Source organism: Zootoca vivipara, chromosome 5 (genome assembly GCF_963506605.1).
Source record: "Zootoca vivipara chromosome 5, rZooViv1.1, whole genome shotgun sequence".
In the NCBI taxonomy this organism is placed as follows: domain Eukaryota; kingdom Metazoa; phylum Chordata; class Lepidosauria; order Squamata; family Lacertidae; genus Zootoca; species Zootoca vivipara.
In genome coordinates, this window is record NC_083280.1 from 55,537,610 (window position 1) to 55,553,716 (window position 16,107).

Consider the following 16,107-nt stretch of genomic DNA (forward strand, 5'->3'; position numbering starts at 1 on the left):
CTAAGGACATAATCTATACTGACCCCCCCTCCAAACATACAATGGTGTGTTAGAAAATTTATAGAATGCCAGTTCAGCCAACGAATTGGCCTTTTCCTTGGATGCCTGGCACCTCCTAAAATATTTTATGTACTTTTTATAGCTAACTTATCTATTTGAATTACTTCAAAATAAAAATAAAAAATGCAGTCTGGAAATATATGTAATGTCATGTGGTCTGTTTTCCTCGTTACAGAGAAGGCGAGCCGTACTGCCAGAGAAAAGATATGTCGAACTGTATATGGTTGTTGATAAAAACAGGGTAATTTCTCTCTCAACTCAATGCTTTTTGCCAAAGTATTTGAATTTCCTGCTCTAGAAAATCTTATATTTTGAATTGTTTCAGTACTTGCTGAAGAAATCTGATGCTGAAGCTGTACAAAAGGAAACAGTAGAACTGGCTAATTATGTTGATGGGGTAAGTCCTCACAGAGACATTCATTAGACTGTGCTTTATCACACTATTTTGCAGAAAATGTCAAAACACTACAGTAATATTTTTATCAGTAACTGGATTATATCAAATCAGTAAGTGCGCAGAGGCTAATTGCATGGCCTGCCTTAGCAGAATCAGGCTCTTTCTTATGTTCAGATGTGTAATCGGTTTGTCTATTGCCAGGCTTTGCATACTATGGACTTCAGCAAAAAATGTGCTTAACAAAAGCATACAAAACTGTGTAAGATTTAGGTTAGTGATCCTTCAGAATATTTAAGAGAGCCTACAAATACTGAACGTATGTATGAAAATGAATCCAGTCAAGACATCTCTTGGAATAATTATTTGAAGAAGAATCAGATTTTGGGGAAATAATTCTAGGGGAGAAGAATAAATTATTATCTAATATCTATAGCATCTTATTGGAAGGGGAGAAAAAGGACGAGTTGGTGAAGGAGGCAATGATTCATTGGGCATCTGATTTTGGATACAGTATAGATATACAGTGGAACCTCGGTTTACGAACACCTCGGTTTACAAATTTTCGGTTTACGAACGCCCGGGACCCGCTTGGAACGGATTAATCCACTTTCCATTACTTTCAATGGGAAAGTTCGCTTCAGTTTATGAACGCTTCAGTTTATGAACAGACTTCCGGAACCAATTGTGTTCATAAACCGAGGTACCACTGTAGAACATGGCTTGGCAAAGTAAGGACCACGGGCTGGATCAGGCCCATATGCCCTCTGGATCCAGCCTGCGGACCAGTCATTGGAATTCCATTCTAAAAGTCAAGGCCTGCCCAGTAACCCCCCACCTCCACATCTCCCTACATCTTGAAAGGCATTGCGGAGCCATGTTTCACTACTGTTTCAGCAGTGTCAATTGCTACTCCTGCCCCTTTGCATTGAGTCTGTTGTGGATTTTTTTATATATATAGCTCAAACCCCACAGTTGCTCATAGGTTCCTTGCTACTTAAAAAGATTAGCCCCATCCCCCTGCAACCCTGTGTGGTTTTTAAGAGCCTATGAAGCCAGTTTTGGCAGTCACAGTGCTTTAGGTCATTTGTGGATTGTGTTTGTTACACTAAATTCCATTTCACTCCTAAAGAGTCCTGCTCCTCAACACAGATACAATTCTCATTGGGAGTAATGGCCTTTGGTGAAATGCATAAAGGTTGGGTGACTGTGGGATGTGAATCATATGCAGAGCTTGCTTTAGATGTACATCTGTATGCATGATGGGGAGCACAATTCATCAAAAAATGTCTTGTCTTTACTGTGCTGAACGCATAACTATTGGGAGCAGATGAAGCATGTACCATGACGTTCCTTTGGGGGTAGAGGTGGACAAACACCAAGGATTTGGGGGAGCAATACCTAATCAAATTCCTTAGATCTTCATAATAATAACAATTTTGTATGTGCAGATGTTCAGTCCCTTAAATATACAAGTTGTCCTAATTGGGCTAGAAATATGGACTCAAGGAAACCCTATAGATGTGGATAGTGGTTCAGCTGGAGATGTGCTGGGCAAATTCGCATCCTGGAGAGAGACAAATCTCCTGAAGAGATCACGAAATGATGTCAGCCACCTCATCATGTAAGGTTTTCCCCTCTCTACATAAACCTATCTGTGATTACTGACTGGGACACTGAACTCTTGAGATTCTGCTGCCCAAGGGAACAACTCAGTTTAGGAAAATGTCACCAACTGCACTTAACCTGCATGCTTCATATGCTTTGTCCGGTCACATGTGTTGGTTTTCCCCTTCAGATTGTGCAATTTTATGTTCTGAGAATTTGGCAGAAGATGTGGGTTGAGTGCCTTGTGTGTGTTCTTGTTTTTTTATCTTGGGAACTGGCCACTATTTAAAGAGAGGTTTTGGTTCATGGAATAATCCAAGGTGGAGAGGGATAAGGCTGAGAACAAAAGTGACTAGCTTGATAGTTGTGTTAAGTTAGGAGAAGAACATTTCTCCCAACTCCACCATCACCCAGCCACGGAACTCATGTGAATCTAGGAAGCTGCTCAGACCACTGGTCAGTCTAGTTCAGTAGCTCTCTAGGATTTCAGACAGGGGTGTTTCCCAACCCTGCATGGAAATGCCAGAAATTGAACCTTTGACCTTTCTCATGCTTTGCCACTGAACCATAGCCCTTCCGCATACCTAGGCTTTATACGTTCCTGGAGTTTTAGCAGAAAGAATTTTAACAAACAGGTCTTGACCTTATTCCTGCAAGCATGAGGACTCAGCATGTTTTTTTTTTCTGATGTGAAAGTTGAAATTCTCATATTGCACTGCATAGCCCCAAACATATTTGAAAAGCATTACACTCATTCTGTTCCTGCATTGCAGAGGGAGAAGTGCATTTGGTGCAACGGTTGGAATGGCTTTCGTTGGCACAGTCTGTAGTCCGAATCATGGAGGGTCAATCAGCACAGTAAGTACACTATATTCTCTTAGTTGTGGACATGTTGGCCTATTAAGTAGAAAATGTTTGCACGTCCAGCCAATTCAACAGGACCTTAAGATTCGCCATGAGGTTGCTCGTTATATTTATTTATTAATTATTTTATTTAAATACACACACATATACATACTTCTTGACAGTAACAGGATCTCAAACTGGTTTACAAAAAAATTGTTTTCCAACTATGTAATGAAGGGCTCTACAAAGCAAGATGTCTTAGCAAAGATGTCTTAGCAAAGTGTCTTAGCAAAGGCATACCTGCATCAACATTGTATACATTTAGTCCAGTTTTTGATTATGGCAGAGCTTGAGCCAATTTTTGCCTTGATTATATGTTTAGACTTGCAGTCAACAGCAAAACAAAATAACCACTCATTAAAAAGGATCATAGTGAGCAGACTGATAATTTCTGGTATAGCTATCTGCAGCGTGATGGGAAGGAGAATCTAATTTTGTACTGTGATGGCTCAAATTCTATTTCAATTAAAAATGAAAATAAAATAGAGCAGTATGTTTTCTTATTTTTATAATCAATCCAACCTCTTGCACAGGTTATTGTGATTTTATAAGGCATAATTATACTTTTTGAAGCATATTCCATGGACTGCACAGTGCAGTTCTCAACATCTCTACTTGGAAACAAACTCCGCTGAGTTCAATGGGACTTGCTTCCAATAAGTGTCTATAGAATCAATGCTTAAGAGCTGTGCTTTCAAATAAAAAAAAATGACAATGTTAAAAATGGAAGTGAAGGATGTTGCAGAGATGCTAGATTCCATGCTTGAGCTGGTATCGCTGAGGGCTGATCAATACGTGCTGGACAAATCTTGACTTGAGGTAGAACACTATGTAGAGTTAATTATGAGTTGATAAAAGATTGTAGAACATGGACTTCTATAAAATGAGTATTAATTATAGGGCAGACATTTACTACTGTATTCTTTTTATAATGCTCTGTTTGAACTATTCATGATGTGTTAAATAGAATCGACCACTCTCTCTCCCCTCCATGAAACAGGATACAGTAGGGGGGGGGCAGATAATTAGTTTTTGCCTAGGCAGCAATATACATTGAGTTGGCTCTTCCTGTACTACTTTGTTAAGTCTCTCATACAATTGTTGCTATGGGTGTTATTTAACTAGACATTAGCACTAAGACAAGGGGATTTCACAGTGTCTCCCTCTGCATACCCCTATTTCTGCTCTCTTTGCCAGTTTAACCATTTTAATGGTTTTGCCATTTCTGCTCTCTTTGCCAGTTTAACCATGGTGCTGTGATAGCTCACGCTACAGTTGTTGCACATGAGCTAGGACACAATTTGGGTATGAATCATGATGACGGAAGATGTTCAGGTCACTACATTATGCACAGTTCAGATAAGTAAGAACCCTTATTTATTTTATTATAGCAACTTGTCTTATTTATTTTTAATTTGTAGATTGGGGGTCTATCTGCCAATCTTCTGTTGGTGCTTAAGATCAATTGAAGGCCACATCTCACTATACACCTAAAGCAGTACCAAACCACTTTAAACAGTCATGTCTTCCCCTCAAAGAATCCAGGGAGCTGTAATCTGCTGAGACTTCTATTCCCTTCACAGAGCTACGATTTTCAGAGTGATTTAACAGTCAATCCCTCTTCTCAGGTGGTGGGCCTTATGGGTGGGCCAGCTCTGTTCCTTTCCTTCTTTTGCAAAAAGTGTGGTTTTCATTCCTTAAAACAGGAAGTAGATGGCATTGATAAGACGATGATTTCTAGTGACAAAATGCACTACTTCATAGTCTGGACAAACAGATATGCAAAACACAGGCAATTTTGTGCTTTCTAGTGGGTCCAAGAACTTCAGCAGCTGCAGCGCCAATGATTTTGAGGACCTCATTTTGAGAGGCAGAGGAACCTGCCTTCGAAATCCTCCCAAGCCAAGTGATATTTATACAGAGCCCGCCTGCGGCAACAACATTGTGGATAAAAATGAAGAATGTGATTGTGGCACACCAGAAGTAGGTGTTTCTTGAATTAATATTTAGATATAGCATTCGGTGCATTGATTTTTGTTCCTCCCACTACCCCCACCCTGTGTTTGGTGTAGTACAACAGCGAGTTAGTTAAAAATTTTGTCCACTGCTACTCCAGACTGAGTCAAAGAACAGGGCAGGGGAAGAGGAGGTTTTGTATCTTGTTTGACCACCCTGACAGATGTGGAGGTTACCACTGCTCGAGGCAATGTGCACAATTTCTGTCTCCTTTCTCCCTCACACCTGCTCTGTTAGGCATGGATAGAGAAAAGGGTTAAGAGAACAAGGAGAAATCCACGTGTAACAAAAGGTAAATACTTAATAATCACATCAAGAAGGAAGGGATAATGAAACAGGAAGTTTTACTGCCATTTATAACACTGAATGGGGTGGGGGTGCAGGTGGTTCAGATAATGCTCATAGGTACCAACTGAGATTTTAATCTTGTATCATCAATGCTGTAGTTTGTAGTAGAAGAAACTACTAAATTTGTCAAACTAGTTTATTTATTCATAGTTGACTGGCGATAGCTGGACCTGCAAGCACCAACCATTTGCATGAATAAAGAGTTGCTGAAGAATGTACTGTATGTGTTTTCAGGGAGACAATGGGTGTAACACTTCTTCAGGAGGGAATAGGATTTCTACACTTCCCTTATCTAGATGGAGATAAATTAGGTTTGCCATATTTTGAATAGCAAAAAAGAGGATACATTTGCCAACTTCCACTTTTAACAACAAGTCACTATGATGACTCTCATTTTAAATACTCCTACTATATGGAGGCTATAGAAGCTGTGATATACAGTGGTACCTCGCAAGACGAATGCCCTGCAAGACGAATATTTCGCAAGATGAATGCGTCTTGCGATCTGATGGTGACTCGCAAGATGAATACGTTTTGCGAAAAATTCATCTTGCGAATCACGGTTTCCCATAGGAATGCATTGAAATTTAATTAATGTGTTCCTATGGGCAAAAAAAGAAATTTCAATGCATTCCTATGGGAAACCGTGATTCACAAGACGAATTTTTCGCAAAATGAATTCGTCTTGCGGAACAAATTAAATTAGTCTTGCGAGGCATCACTGTATTGCTAGTAGCAATGTTCTTAACTTTCAACAAACGCCCTTTAGATGCCAATGTGTGTCACCACAGTTGGAAGTAAGTTGGCCCTCAATAGCAGCTCCACACATTGGGCAGTAAACAGCCTAAATAAATGTGGACTGTACTATACAGACTTCACTCAGGATGTGCTTTAAAGTCAAACTGTATCCCTTCAATTAGTTGACTAGCATCGCAGGGCAACAGGTTTCCCCCCTCCAGCTACTGGGCTAGTTTACTGCCTTGTTCCGTGTTAGGGGTAGAGGCATCCTACCTGCATACCTCAGACAAAGAGAGCTGTACAAGTAAAAACCACCCTCTCTTCACATCCACACACCCCTGGTTCCCTTTCTAAGCCCCTGGAGCAAAGATAAAAGATTCCTACAGGGCATTCATTGGTTCATCGCAATGGAAACTGGTGTGGGGAAATGCCCAGCCAAATTCTCTTCTCTGCCCACCCTCCCAAGCAATAAACTAAAACACGCATAGCGTGATTCTGACCAGATCTACTCAGAGGCAAGTCCTAGTGAATTAATGGGGATTTCTACCTGAAAAATGGGGGGTTAGAATTGCAGCCCTCCAAATCAAGAACAGAAGACACACACCCCCGCCCCACCCCCAGATGAAGGGGCTCTCTAAGGAGGGATTCAGTGGGCAACTAACATAAGTTGCTTTTGACAATTTAACACTGTGTCCAACTGAAGTCTTTTTTCCTAACAGGAGTGTACCAACCCTTGTTGTGATGCTGCCACGTGCAAACTAAAAGCTGGATCAGAGTGTGCTGAAGGATTGTGCTGTGAGAAGTGTCAAGTAAGCTAGATTGCTCTTTCTGTACACGTGCAACACAATGCTATGCTTATTTACCCAGAAGCAAGGCCACTGGAGGGCAAGAAGCAGCCATGAGGTGTTAGAGAACAGAGCTGTATGTATGTCACCCTGCGTGTCCTGCTCCTCCTAAAGCTAGCTTAGGTGTGGCGGATGCTGACCCATAACCAGTGCTGAAGTAAAATTGAGCTACTGGTTCAGTGAGGAATGTAAGAAGGCACTGATTTCTGTTCCACCTTGTTAGCCTATGCAGTGCTGTTTCCATTCCACTGCAGTTTGGCTTCTGACAAAAGCAATGCTATTCATTTCAGTGAAATTTTACATAATTAATCGTGTAATCATTACGCTACTCTACACCATTAATTTCAGTGCAAAGGAAACAATGCAAATAAATGGAAGGCACAAAGATAATAAATTACATACCATTTGCACATTGAAAACAGCACCAATGGTGAATACCGATTGCATCCTGCATCAATTTCTGTTCCAGATATAGGATGAATAAGCAAACACCTGCACTTTCTGCTTGCATTTCTTGCAGAATTCGCCAACATCCCTAGTTTCAGAACATGGAATTGGTGGGGGTGGAGAGTGTTCGGAGAGCTCTATCTTGTCCTTCCCCTCAGGCAGCAAAATTTACTGGGCTAGCCCTGCTTCTTGTATTTTTATTATTATTTTGCCATAGTTGGAACAACAGCACCTTCTGTCATATTTCCTTCAGTATAGCTAGCAACCCTATCAACTTACCCTTTTATTGAAGCTGAGTACCAGGAATTGTTCCTGCCTCTTCTCCCTTTTTACAAGCTGCTGTCAAAAGGCATTTTTACTCTTCTTTATCCCGTGTCACTTCCACATATTGTTATAGCGTCTTTGCTATGGTTACCAAGCAAACAAAATAAATAAAATTCTGTTTTCTAGTTCAAGGTCGCAGGAGTGCAGTGCAGGGCAAAAATGAATGCCTGTGATCTCCCTGAATATTGCAATGGAACATATCCCAACTGCCCAGATGATGTGTATATCATGGATGGCTACCCATGCAACAATATGAAAGACTATTGCTATGCTGGAATTTGTCAGAATTATGATTCTCAGTGTGAATCCCTCTTTGGAAAGGGTATGTTTTAAACGGTTTATAGCCCATGTAACACAACTGTTATTAAGTTAGCAGAAACAGCTATGTTTAAGAAAACGGACTATTTTTGACAAATACGTTTCTGTTGTTTTTATAGGAGCAAAGAAAGGGCCAAATGCTTGTTTTGAAACAGCCAATAGTAATGGAGACAGGCTCGGCAACTGTGGAATGTCAAAAGGAGATTTTGTTAAATGTTCTCAAGCGTAAGTACTCAGGAAGTCATATTTATACGCTGTTGCTTCATGGAAGCTGAAACCCTAATAGATGATAGGCAATGGCTTCATAAACCATGGTTTATGTAACTGTAGCCAAGCACCAGAGACGGTTTTAGGTGGTTTGACTGGTGCAAATGCATTGGGTGCCATGCTGCAGAGGGTGACAAAATAATGCTTTTAGAACTGAGTGCAAGAGGCAGGGGTGCCAAATTTTAGCATCACACGGGGCCCAAAGTTCACCACTGATGCTCATCTCTCTCACTTCCCCATTTACAATCACCCATTGGTTTTGACACAAAGATCCTAGTTGGCATCAAGCCATTATGTTTAAAGCAGGGGACCCCAGCTTAATGCTAGTTAACAAATCGGAATACAATCCTGCTTTATTATCCTCATTTGTTAAATGATATTAAGCCAGACTCCCCCAGTTTGGATGTAACAGGGAACTCTGGCTTAATGCAGGACTGAATCTTGGAGCAGCTGGCACACAATGGGAAGGAGAAACACATGGCCACAGTGCTTTCCCCCAGCTTCATAAAGCATGCAGGATAGCTCCTCTGAAGCTGATACATGCGGTCTTTCTTCCTCCCTAAAAGCAGTCCAGATTTTATGCAGTTAAACTGCTAATATGGATCATTTAGTTTGTACAAACATGATTGGTGGCATTTTAAAAACTGGAGCAAACAGAACCATGTATGCTTGTATAGACATTAGAAGATGAGAGGTACTTTGATATTTACTCTGGTGTTCCCCACTTTCTTAATTTTTGCACTTCATTTTTATTGCAGCAATAGCCTTTGTGGCAAGATTCACTGCACATCTGTCAGTCAACAGAATCTTCCATCCCAGATATACAGCCAGATTCAAGATGGCGTTAGGTGTGTGACTACTGACTTTGCTCTGGGATCAGATGTTCCCGATCCAGCTTTGGTTAACAGAGGCACAGCTTGTGCAGAAGGGAAGGTAAGAGAGTGTCCTTCGCATCACAAACTCCCTGCTCGATGATGCAGGTGCAAACAGGATTCAGATTACAGTCCGAGTTATGTCTGTATTTCCAAAACTGCCTTTTTGTATTTAGTTTGTATTGCCAACCATTTTTTTCTAACCCTATTCCCTGACAAGCAGCGATTCCACAGTTGCAGCTCTTCACTTGCTACCTGTCATATAGCTTTAGAAGGCACAGGTGCCCTGCCTGGGAAGAAAAAGCCGATTTGTATCTCATGGAAACCTTATAATAAACCATCCACAGAAACCTGGTTTCTTAATTGTGTGCTTCAGGTTTCAGATGTAATGTTAAGCCATTGTTGGAGTTATATGCACAGGCTGTGGCAAGCCTCATGCTGGCACCCAGCCTCCGTCCCTCTCTAGCACACACCAGAGGATGAGATTTGAAGCATCCACTTCCATCTTTAAACTTACCGGAGTTCCCCACTGTGCCCAAACTCTGGTTAGTTAAAACACTAGCTACCCAAACAAATCAGAATCATAAACCGTCATGTGATTCCAGCTTGCTTGAACTAACTAGAGTTTTAAGTACCCAGAGTTCCTCACATTCAGACACAAAGGTGTGGCATAGTGGTTACAGTGCTGGACCAAGACGTGGGAGACAAGGGTTCAAATCCCCATTCAACCATGAAGCTCGCAGGGGGCCAGTCGTTGCCTCTCTGCTTAACTTACCTCACAGGGTTGCCGTGGGGATTAAATGAGGAGAGGAAGACCCATGGATACCACCTCGAGCTCCTTGGAGAGTAAAGAGGTGGGATATAAATGCAGCAAATAAATAAATAGTTGAATGTGAAATCTTTTGCTCTCCTTTTCTTGGTTGCAAAAGAGTTGTTCAGGGGAAGGAGGGAGGGTGTGAGCCCAAGGCTTATTGTGGTTCATGCAGGTAATTCTAAGCTATTTATGTTTAGTGTTACATCCAAACTTATGATTTAGCGTGAAGTCTGAGCCTGCCCGTTGTTTCTGCATTACACTTTGGTATTTTTAAAGACATATGCTTTCAAACTTTAAAGCTTGTGTTCCTTTTTGTTTTTTCAGGCCTGTGTTGATTTCAAGTGTGTCAATGCAAGCCTGCTTGGCTACAATTGTGATGTAAAGAAAACATGCAATGACCGTGCAGTAAGTAAGAAAATGATGATGCTATTATTCCAGAGGTAGAGCTGAAAAAAAGATTGTATAATATTCCAATATTCTGGCTATAAAAACAGTTCAGCTATTGATAAGATTTTCTTGCAGTCTTTATTGCCACCAGAAACAATTGCTGTAAAGGAGTGGGCAGCATGTGGTTTGAATAGCTATTTCCTGCACCTTGCCATCAATTTTGTGAAGCCCTCTTAGTATGGCTTTCAGACCAGTTTCAGAATCAGGATTCCCGCACTATACAGAATTGTAATTCTGAACCTGTTTTGGTGGTAGGCTCCGTTCCCATGTATTTGCACAGTAGCACCAAACATGTCACCCTGAGCTCCTTTGGGAGAAAAGGTGCGATATAAATTTTGTAAAAATAAAAAAACAAACTGTTTTCTTAACAAAATTTATATACAACTTGATTGTAGCAAAATCTCTAAGCAGCTTACAAGAAATATTAAAATGATTAGCAACAACAATTAGAAACATTTAAGAACCATTAAAATATTTGGCAGCCCACCTGTTTTGTGCGTGGGAACTATCATACATGCTGCTGGTTGCAGCAGACACAATCTGGAGCCAGACAATGTTAGCATCATTGAACATATTTAGAAATGGCAAATCACTAAATTAGGTCAGTGTTCTTTATTCCATAGCATACATATCTGTCGTTTGCTTTGGTTGTACTCATTGCTTTTTTTTCTGCCTTGAAGTCAAGGAAAGCTGTGTTCATCGTAGCATTTCCTCAAGGAAGTCAGAACATAATGGGGCCTAATGGAGGGGTGGAGAACCCTCTGTTTGTTCCTAGACATCTGCTCCCATCATCCCATGACAAATGGCCAACAGCTTCACCATCCCTAGCCTAATTTTTCACCTCTTTTTTGGTCCTTCTTTCCTGTAGGTATGCAACAACAAAGGCAATTGCCATTGTGATCCTGGATGGGCACCTCCTTATTGTGACAAATCTGGATACGGTGGTAGCATAGACAGTGGCCCAACTCACATAGGTAAGAATGAGCTAGAGCAGGGTTTCCCAAACTTGGGTCTCCAGCTGTTTTGGACTACAATTCCCATTACCCCTGATCACTGGTCCTGCTAGCTAGGGATTATGGGAGTTGTAGTCCAAAAACAGCTGGAGACCTAAATTTTTGAATCCCTGAGCCATAGGGATTAGGCTGGGTATGAAAAAGGTGGTGTTGGATGCGGAACCTTCTCTTCTGCTGCACTATGACATTAATCCTAAATTAAAAGCAAAACAAGTAATTTTCATTGCCTTTTCTCCTTTAGATACATCACTTCGTGATGGCCTGCTAGTGTTTTTCCTGCTTGTGTTGCCTCTGCTAATTATAGTAGCGGTTGCAATTGTCAAGAGGGATGCAATTAAAAGACGTATTTTCAGAGAATGGAGAAGACGCCACAGGTATGAAAAGAATAAGATCGTTTTTTAAAAACCAGAAATGTGTGCCCAGTCTGTGACAAGGTTAAGACCGTCAGTGTTAAAACAGTGGATAGCAGCAAAATACTGTATCTAAAATAGTGAAAATCAGATGCGGCCCCAGGGCTTTGGATTGCCTTGTCCCAGATGGTTTGTATGCACCAGAACAAAACTTAATCTTTAATGAAGAAAAATGTGTTATTTTTAACCTACCTGTTTGCATTATGTTTTAAGGGCTGAAAATGCACGGCAAGCAAGACAAAGCAGCACTCCAGGTGGACCAAAGCCACCAGTAAATAATAGGCGGGTAAGAATATTTATTTTTTTCATCGCAATGTATTATTTGAAGTTACTGCTGATGAATAAAGTTTGGGCTAATGTTTCGGCTCTCCATAGGCGCTGTGAATTTGGCAATGATTTTCCATTCAGAAATGCAATTCTGCAGAAGGTTAGATCAGTTACATTAAAGCAGTACATGGTACCGTATTTTGCTAGAATGAAAAGATGCAGTAAGCTTCACTGCTGTGTTAAGCATGAATTCTCCTTACTATACATTTCTTTTCCCTCTGCAGCCTACAACGTCAAATTCTGGAATCTTTACGATATCACACTTTCCTGCTCCAAGGTTTGCACTTTAAAATCTTTTCAGCATAATTTTACAGGCATCTGTGCCTACAATCAGGGCAAACATTTAAACTGAGCAAAGACTGGAGATTCAGCAACATTTGAACTGCACACTGAATCCCTTCTCAGAGAGCCAATATCCAGGGAAAGGTTCCTTTAATCCCGGTTCCCTGGTGTGAATATCAGCAGGGGCGTCCAGCAGAATTTTGCCCATAAACATTTCTCCTGTTCATCTATTTACCTGTGGCTTCACTTGTGCAAAGAGTGCACAGTTGATGTACATGAGGCGGTAACCAACCGTGGTTCGTGCCAGAATGTTATTGGAGTACAATTCCCATCATCCCTGACCATTGGCTATGCTGGCTGGGGCTGATGGGAGTTGTGGTCAAAAACATATGGAGGGTACCTTGTTGGCTACCCATGGCATAAAGGGGTAGAACTCTGGCAGAGCAGCTGTCATTCATACAGAGGATATAATCGAAAGTAAGTAAGGAGGTATGTAGGTAGGTAGAAGTATTCATTATGTTTCTAGAAGGTAAGTAAGGAGGTATGTATGTAGGTAAGTAAGTAAGTAAGTAGGTATGTAGGTAGGTAGAAGTATTCATTATGTTTATAATAATAATAATCATTTATTTATACCCCGCCCATCTGGCCGGGTTCCCCCAGCCACTCTGGGCAGCTTCCAACAAAAAGAAATTCTAAAATACAGAAATCCATCAAACATTAAAATACAGAAGTCCATCACACATTAAAAGCTTCCCTAAACAGGGCTGCCTTGAGATGCCTTCTAAAGGTCTGGTAATTGTTGTTCTCTTTGACCTCTAGTGGGAGGGAAAGTCTGTTTCTAGAAAGTCTGTCACTATTGACCAGCCTCTGAAATATGCCACCAAATGCATACTACTAATACTGCATGTTATCTCCTTTAGGCCACCCATACAAGCAAACCTTGGGCCACTTCCATCAAGACCTCCTTTACGACCACCAATCCCACCCAGACCTGTTTACGCAACTCCATCCTGAGAAATTCTCAAGAGGGTTAGATGGACACATTAAACATGTAAGAGGGTAGCAGAAATGTGCCAGTGCTAAACCTGTTACATATTTTTGAAAGTATTATTTTTTATCGATATACAAGTGAAGACCTCATTTTAATTTCTTAAAAACTGTTGAAACGCTAACAAAAGAATATGGGATTCCCCCCCTCCGTAGATAGACTAAGGCTGCCTTAATCATTAGATCAGTGGTTCCCAACCTTTTTTTCTACAGACCACTTGAAAATTGCTGAGGGTATTGATGGGCCACTGAATGACTTTTTTTTTGCCTGTTATAACGATGGTAATGTGCTGTGCTAGATGCTGTATGATTTTTAAATTGTATTTTTATTGCTTCTTCTATTGTATTTTACGGTATTGCTCTATTACAATACACTAAAATACAATATAAGAAATGAAAGAAGCAATAAAAATGCACCTAAAATCAGTATTAGTATTTAATACCAACACATGGACCACCTGAACAAAGTTTGTAGACCACTGGTGGTCCATGGACCAGTCTCAGAACTCATGTATTAGACTGCAGAATACTGTTTGTGTTGTGTCACATTAGCCGTCAGGACATATACATAAATATATCTCTCCCAACACAGGGCCAAACTGATACAATGCTGAATGTGTAATTAGAAATCATTTTAGGTTTCCAAATTTTACTATCTTTTTTTTTTATAAAAAAAAGGATGCACTAGGGTTGATTTACCACTGGGATTGCAGCACACAAGAAATGGAGATCTTAGCACGCACACAACACACACCTAAGGCACAGCTGTTAGCCTTAGAAAAAAGGATCTCATTTATGCCAAAGGCAGCTTTCACCCTAAAGCAGGCTTCCTCAAACTTGGCCCTCCAGATGTTTTTGGCCTACAACTCCCATGATCCCTAGCTAGCAGGACCAGTGGTCAGGGGTGATGGAGATTGTAGTCTCAAAACATTTGGAGGGCCGAGTTTGAGGAAGCCTGCCCTAAAGCTATTTTCATAGCCGAGGAAAGAGAGGTGAAACCTATCCTCCACTATACTGCAATCCTGATGGAAACCATCCCTATATTTAAAATATGACACGAGTTCTAATGATGCACTTAGTGCTGCATCTAGCTTTGCCCACAGCTTTTCTGTGAATACAGTGGTACCTCTACTTACGAATTTAATGCGTTCCAAACGCACATTCATAAGTCGAAAAAATTTGTAAGTCGAATCCCATAGGAATGCATTGGGAGAAAAAATTCGTAAGTAGAAGCAACCCTATCTAAAAATTCGTAAGTAGACAAAATCCTATCTAAACCACATCCAAGATGGTGGACGGAGCTCCGTTCATAAGTAGAGGTACCACTGTAATTGTTCCTTAAAATTCAGCTGCTTTAAACATAAAACAAAATGTTAATGAAAACAATGAAGGGGGGGGGAACACTTTTTGATTTATTTGCCCCCAGTTCAATAAGGGGTGGCCAATGCATGGAAACAGGCACCTGTAAGTTGTTTAAAATTGAGAGTGCGGAACCAAAGGAAGTGCATGGAGGTAGAACTGATACTGAAAATTGGGTCGGGGCAGGATTTTTACAGACCCTGAGTACTAATTACATGGTTGGCAAAGTGGACGTTAATTTGTTTGAGAATAGGGGTTGATTCCAATGTTGTTTGTCCTCAGCTGGTATTGCCCAAGTTCATAGTTGTTATGTTCCAAAATACTTACAGTACATGGATATTTTTCAATATGCCTTTTTGCACTAAAGTAGGCAAAGTACTCCTAGATTAAAGGTCTGGTCTTCCATTTCTATATTCCAAACCTGTGGCGCGGGGGGGGGGGGGGGGCATAATTATGCATCCTCCTTATTTACTTTTAATATATAGGAATTTAGATCTTGTTTACAATATTGTAGGAACAGCTCACACTGTCAAAATCATACCTAATCACACCCCTGCCAGTGTTTTTGTTTTGGAGGTGAATGAATGTACAATCCGATTGCTGTGAATGCTATACTGTATTGTTAGAAACAGTAAATTATTTTTACGGGTATTTATTTGAATATAAGACTTTGCTGACTCAAAAAAAATATATCTAAGCGGTGTATATAAAGCAATAAAATAATTAACAGATAAAAGTAGTAGCATTTAAAAATGAGTAATACACAATGAAATTATATGCCGAGATAGGCTTGCTGGAATAAAAGGTTTTAGCAGACATTTAAAACAGTAGAATGAAGATGTCTGCCAAATCACAGAGTTGGAAGGGACTACAAGGATCATCTATTCCACCCCCTGTAATGCAGGAATCCTTTGCCCGACATGGGGTTTTAACCCCCACAGTTCAGCTCATTTTTCTGAGAATGAGGGCTGTAAGGTTTGCTTACAGGTTCTAAAATGCCATCAGAAATCAAACTTCTAACAATACTTTTCAACTACTACTTTTTCTAATACCGGTACCTATAACCATTTTATATGCAATTTTGCACAAATCGCAATTAAATACCTTTAGAAAACACTGTCACACACTGTTGTATTTCAGTGGCAATCTCTGTGAACTATTTTGTACGAAATAAAATACTTTGCTATTTAATTTGCACGTGTTTCTTTATTGCAAGTTGGTAATCTTTAAAAGCAACAACTCTTTGAAAAATCATTAGAAATGTA

The 16,107-nt window shown here is 40.4% G+C and overlaps 1 protein-coding gene across 2 annotated transcripts in view; it reads left to right on the forward strand.

Annotated features, from left to right (window-relative positions):
* Positions 1 to 16,007, forward strand: part of LOC118096415 (disintegrin and metalloproteinase domain-containing protein 9-like) — a 28,789-nt gene extending 12,782 nt beyond the window's left edge. The window contains exons 7-22 of one of the 2 annotated variants that reach the window (XM_035138228.2): positions 236 to 301; positions 386 to 457; positions 1,906 to 2,078; positions 2,836 to 2,920; positions 4,210 to 4,331; positions 4,780 to 4,951; positions 6,790 to 6,879; positions 7,813 to 8,008; positions 8,124 to 8,229; positions 9,030 to 9,204; positions 10,282 to 10,362; positions 11,273 to 11,378; positions 11,659 to 11,791; positions 12,041 to 12,113; positions 12,379 to 12,431; positions 13,357 to 16,005. In XM_035138228.2, the coding sequence (XP_034994119.1) occupies positions 236 to 301; positions 386 to 457; positions 1,906 to 2,078; positions 2,836 to 2,920; positions 4,210 to 4,331; positions 4,780 to 4,951; positions 6,790 to 6,879; positions 7,813 to 8,008; positions 8,124 to 8,229; positions 9,030 to 9,204; positions 10,282 to 10,362; positions 11,273 to 11,378; positions 11,659 to 11,791; positions 12,041 to 12,113; positions 12,379 to 12,431; positions 13,357 to 13,450 (1,797 nt within the window). In that variant the 3' untranslated portion in view covers positions 13,451 to 16,005. Of the gene's footprint in view, positions 1 to 235; positions 302 to 385; positions 458 to 1,905; positions 2,079 to 2,835; positions 2,921 to 4,209; positions 4,332 to 4,779; positions 4,952 to 6,789; positions 6,880 to 7,812; positions 8,009 to 8,123; positions 8,230 to 9,029; positions 9,205 to 10,281; positions 10,363 to 11,272; positions 11,379 to 11,658; positions 11,792 to 12,040; positions 12,432 to 13,356 lie in introns of both variants that reach the window. The other variant, XM_035138227.2, reaches the window with a different exon arrangement.
* The last annotated feature ends 100 nt before the right edge of the window (positions 16,008 to 16,107 follow it).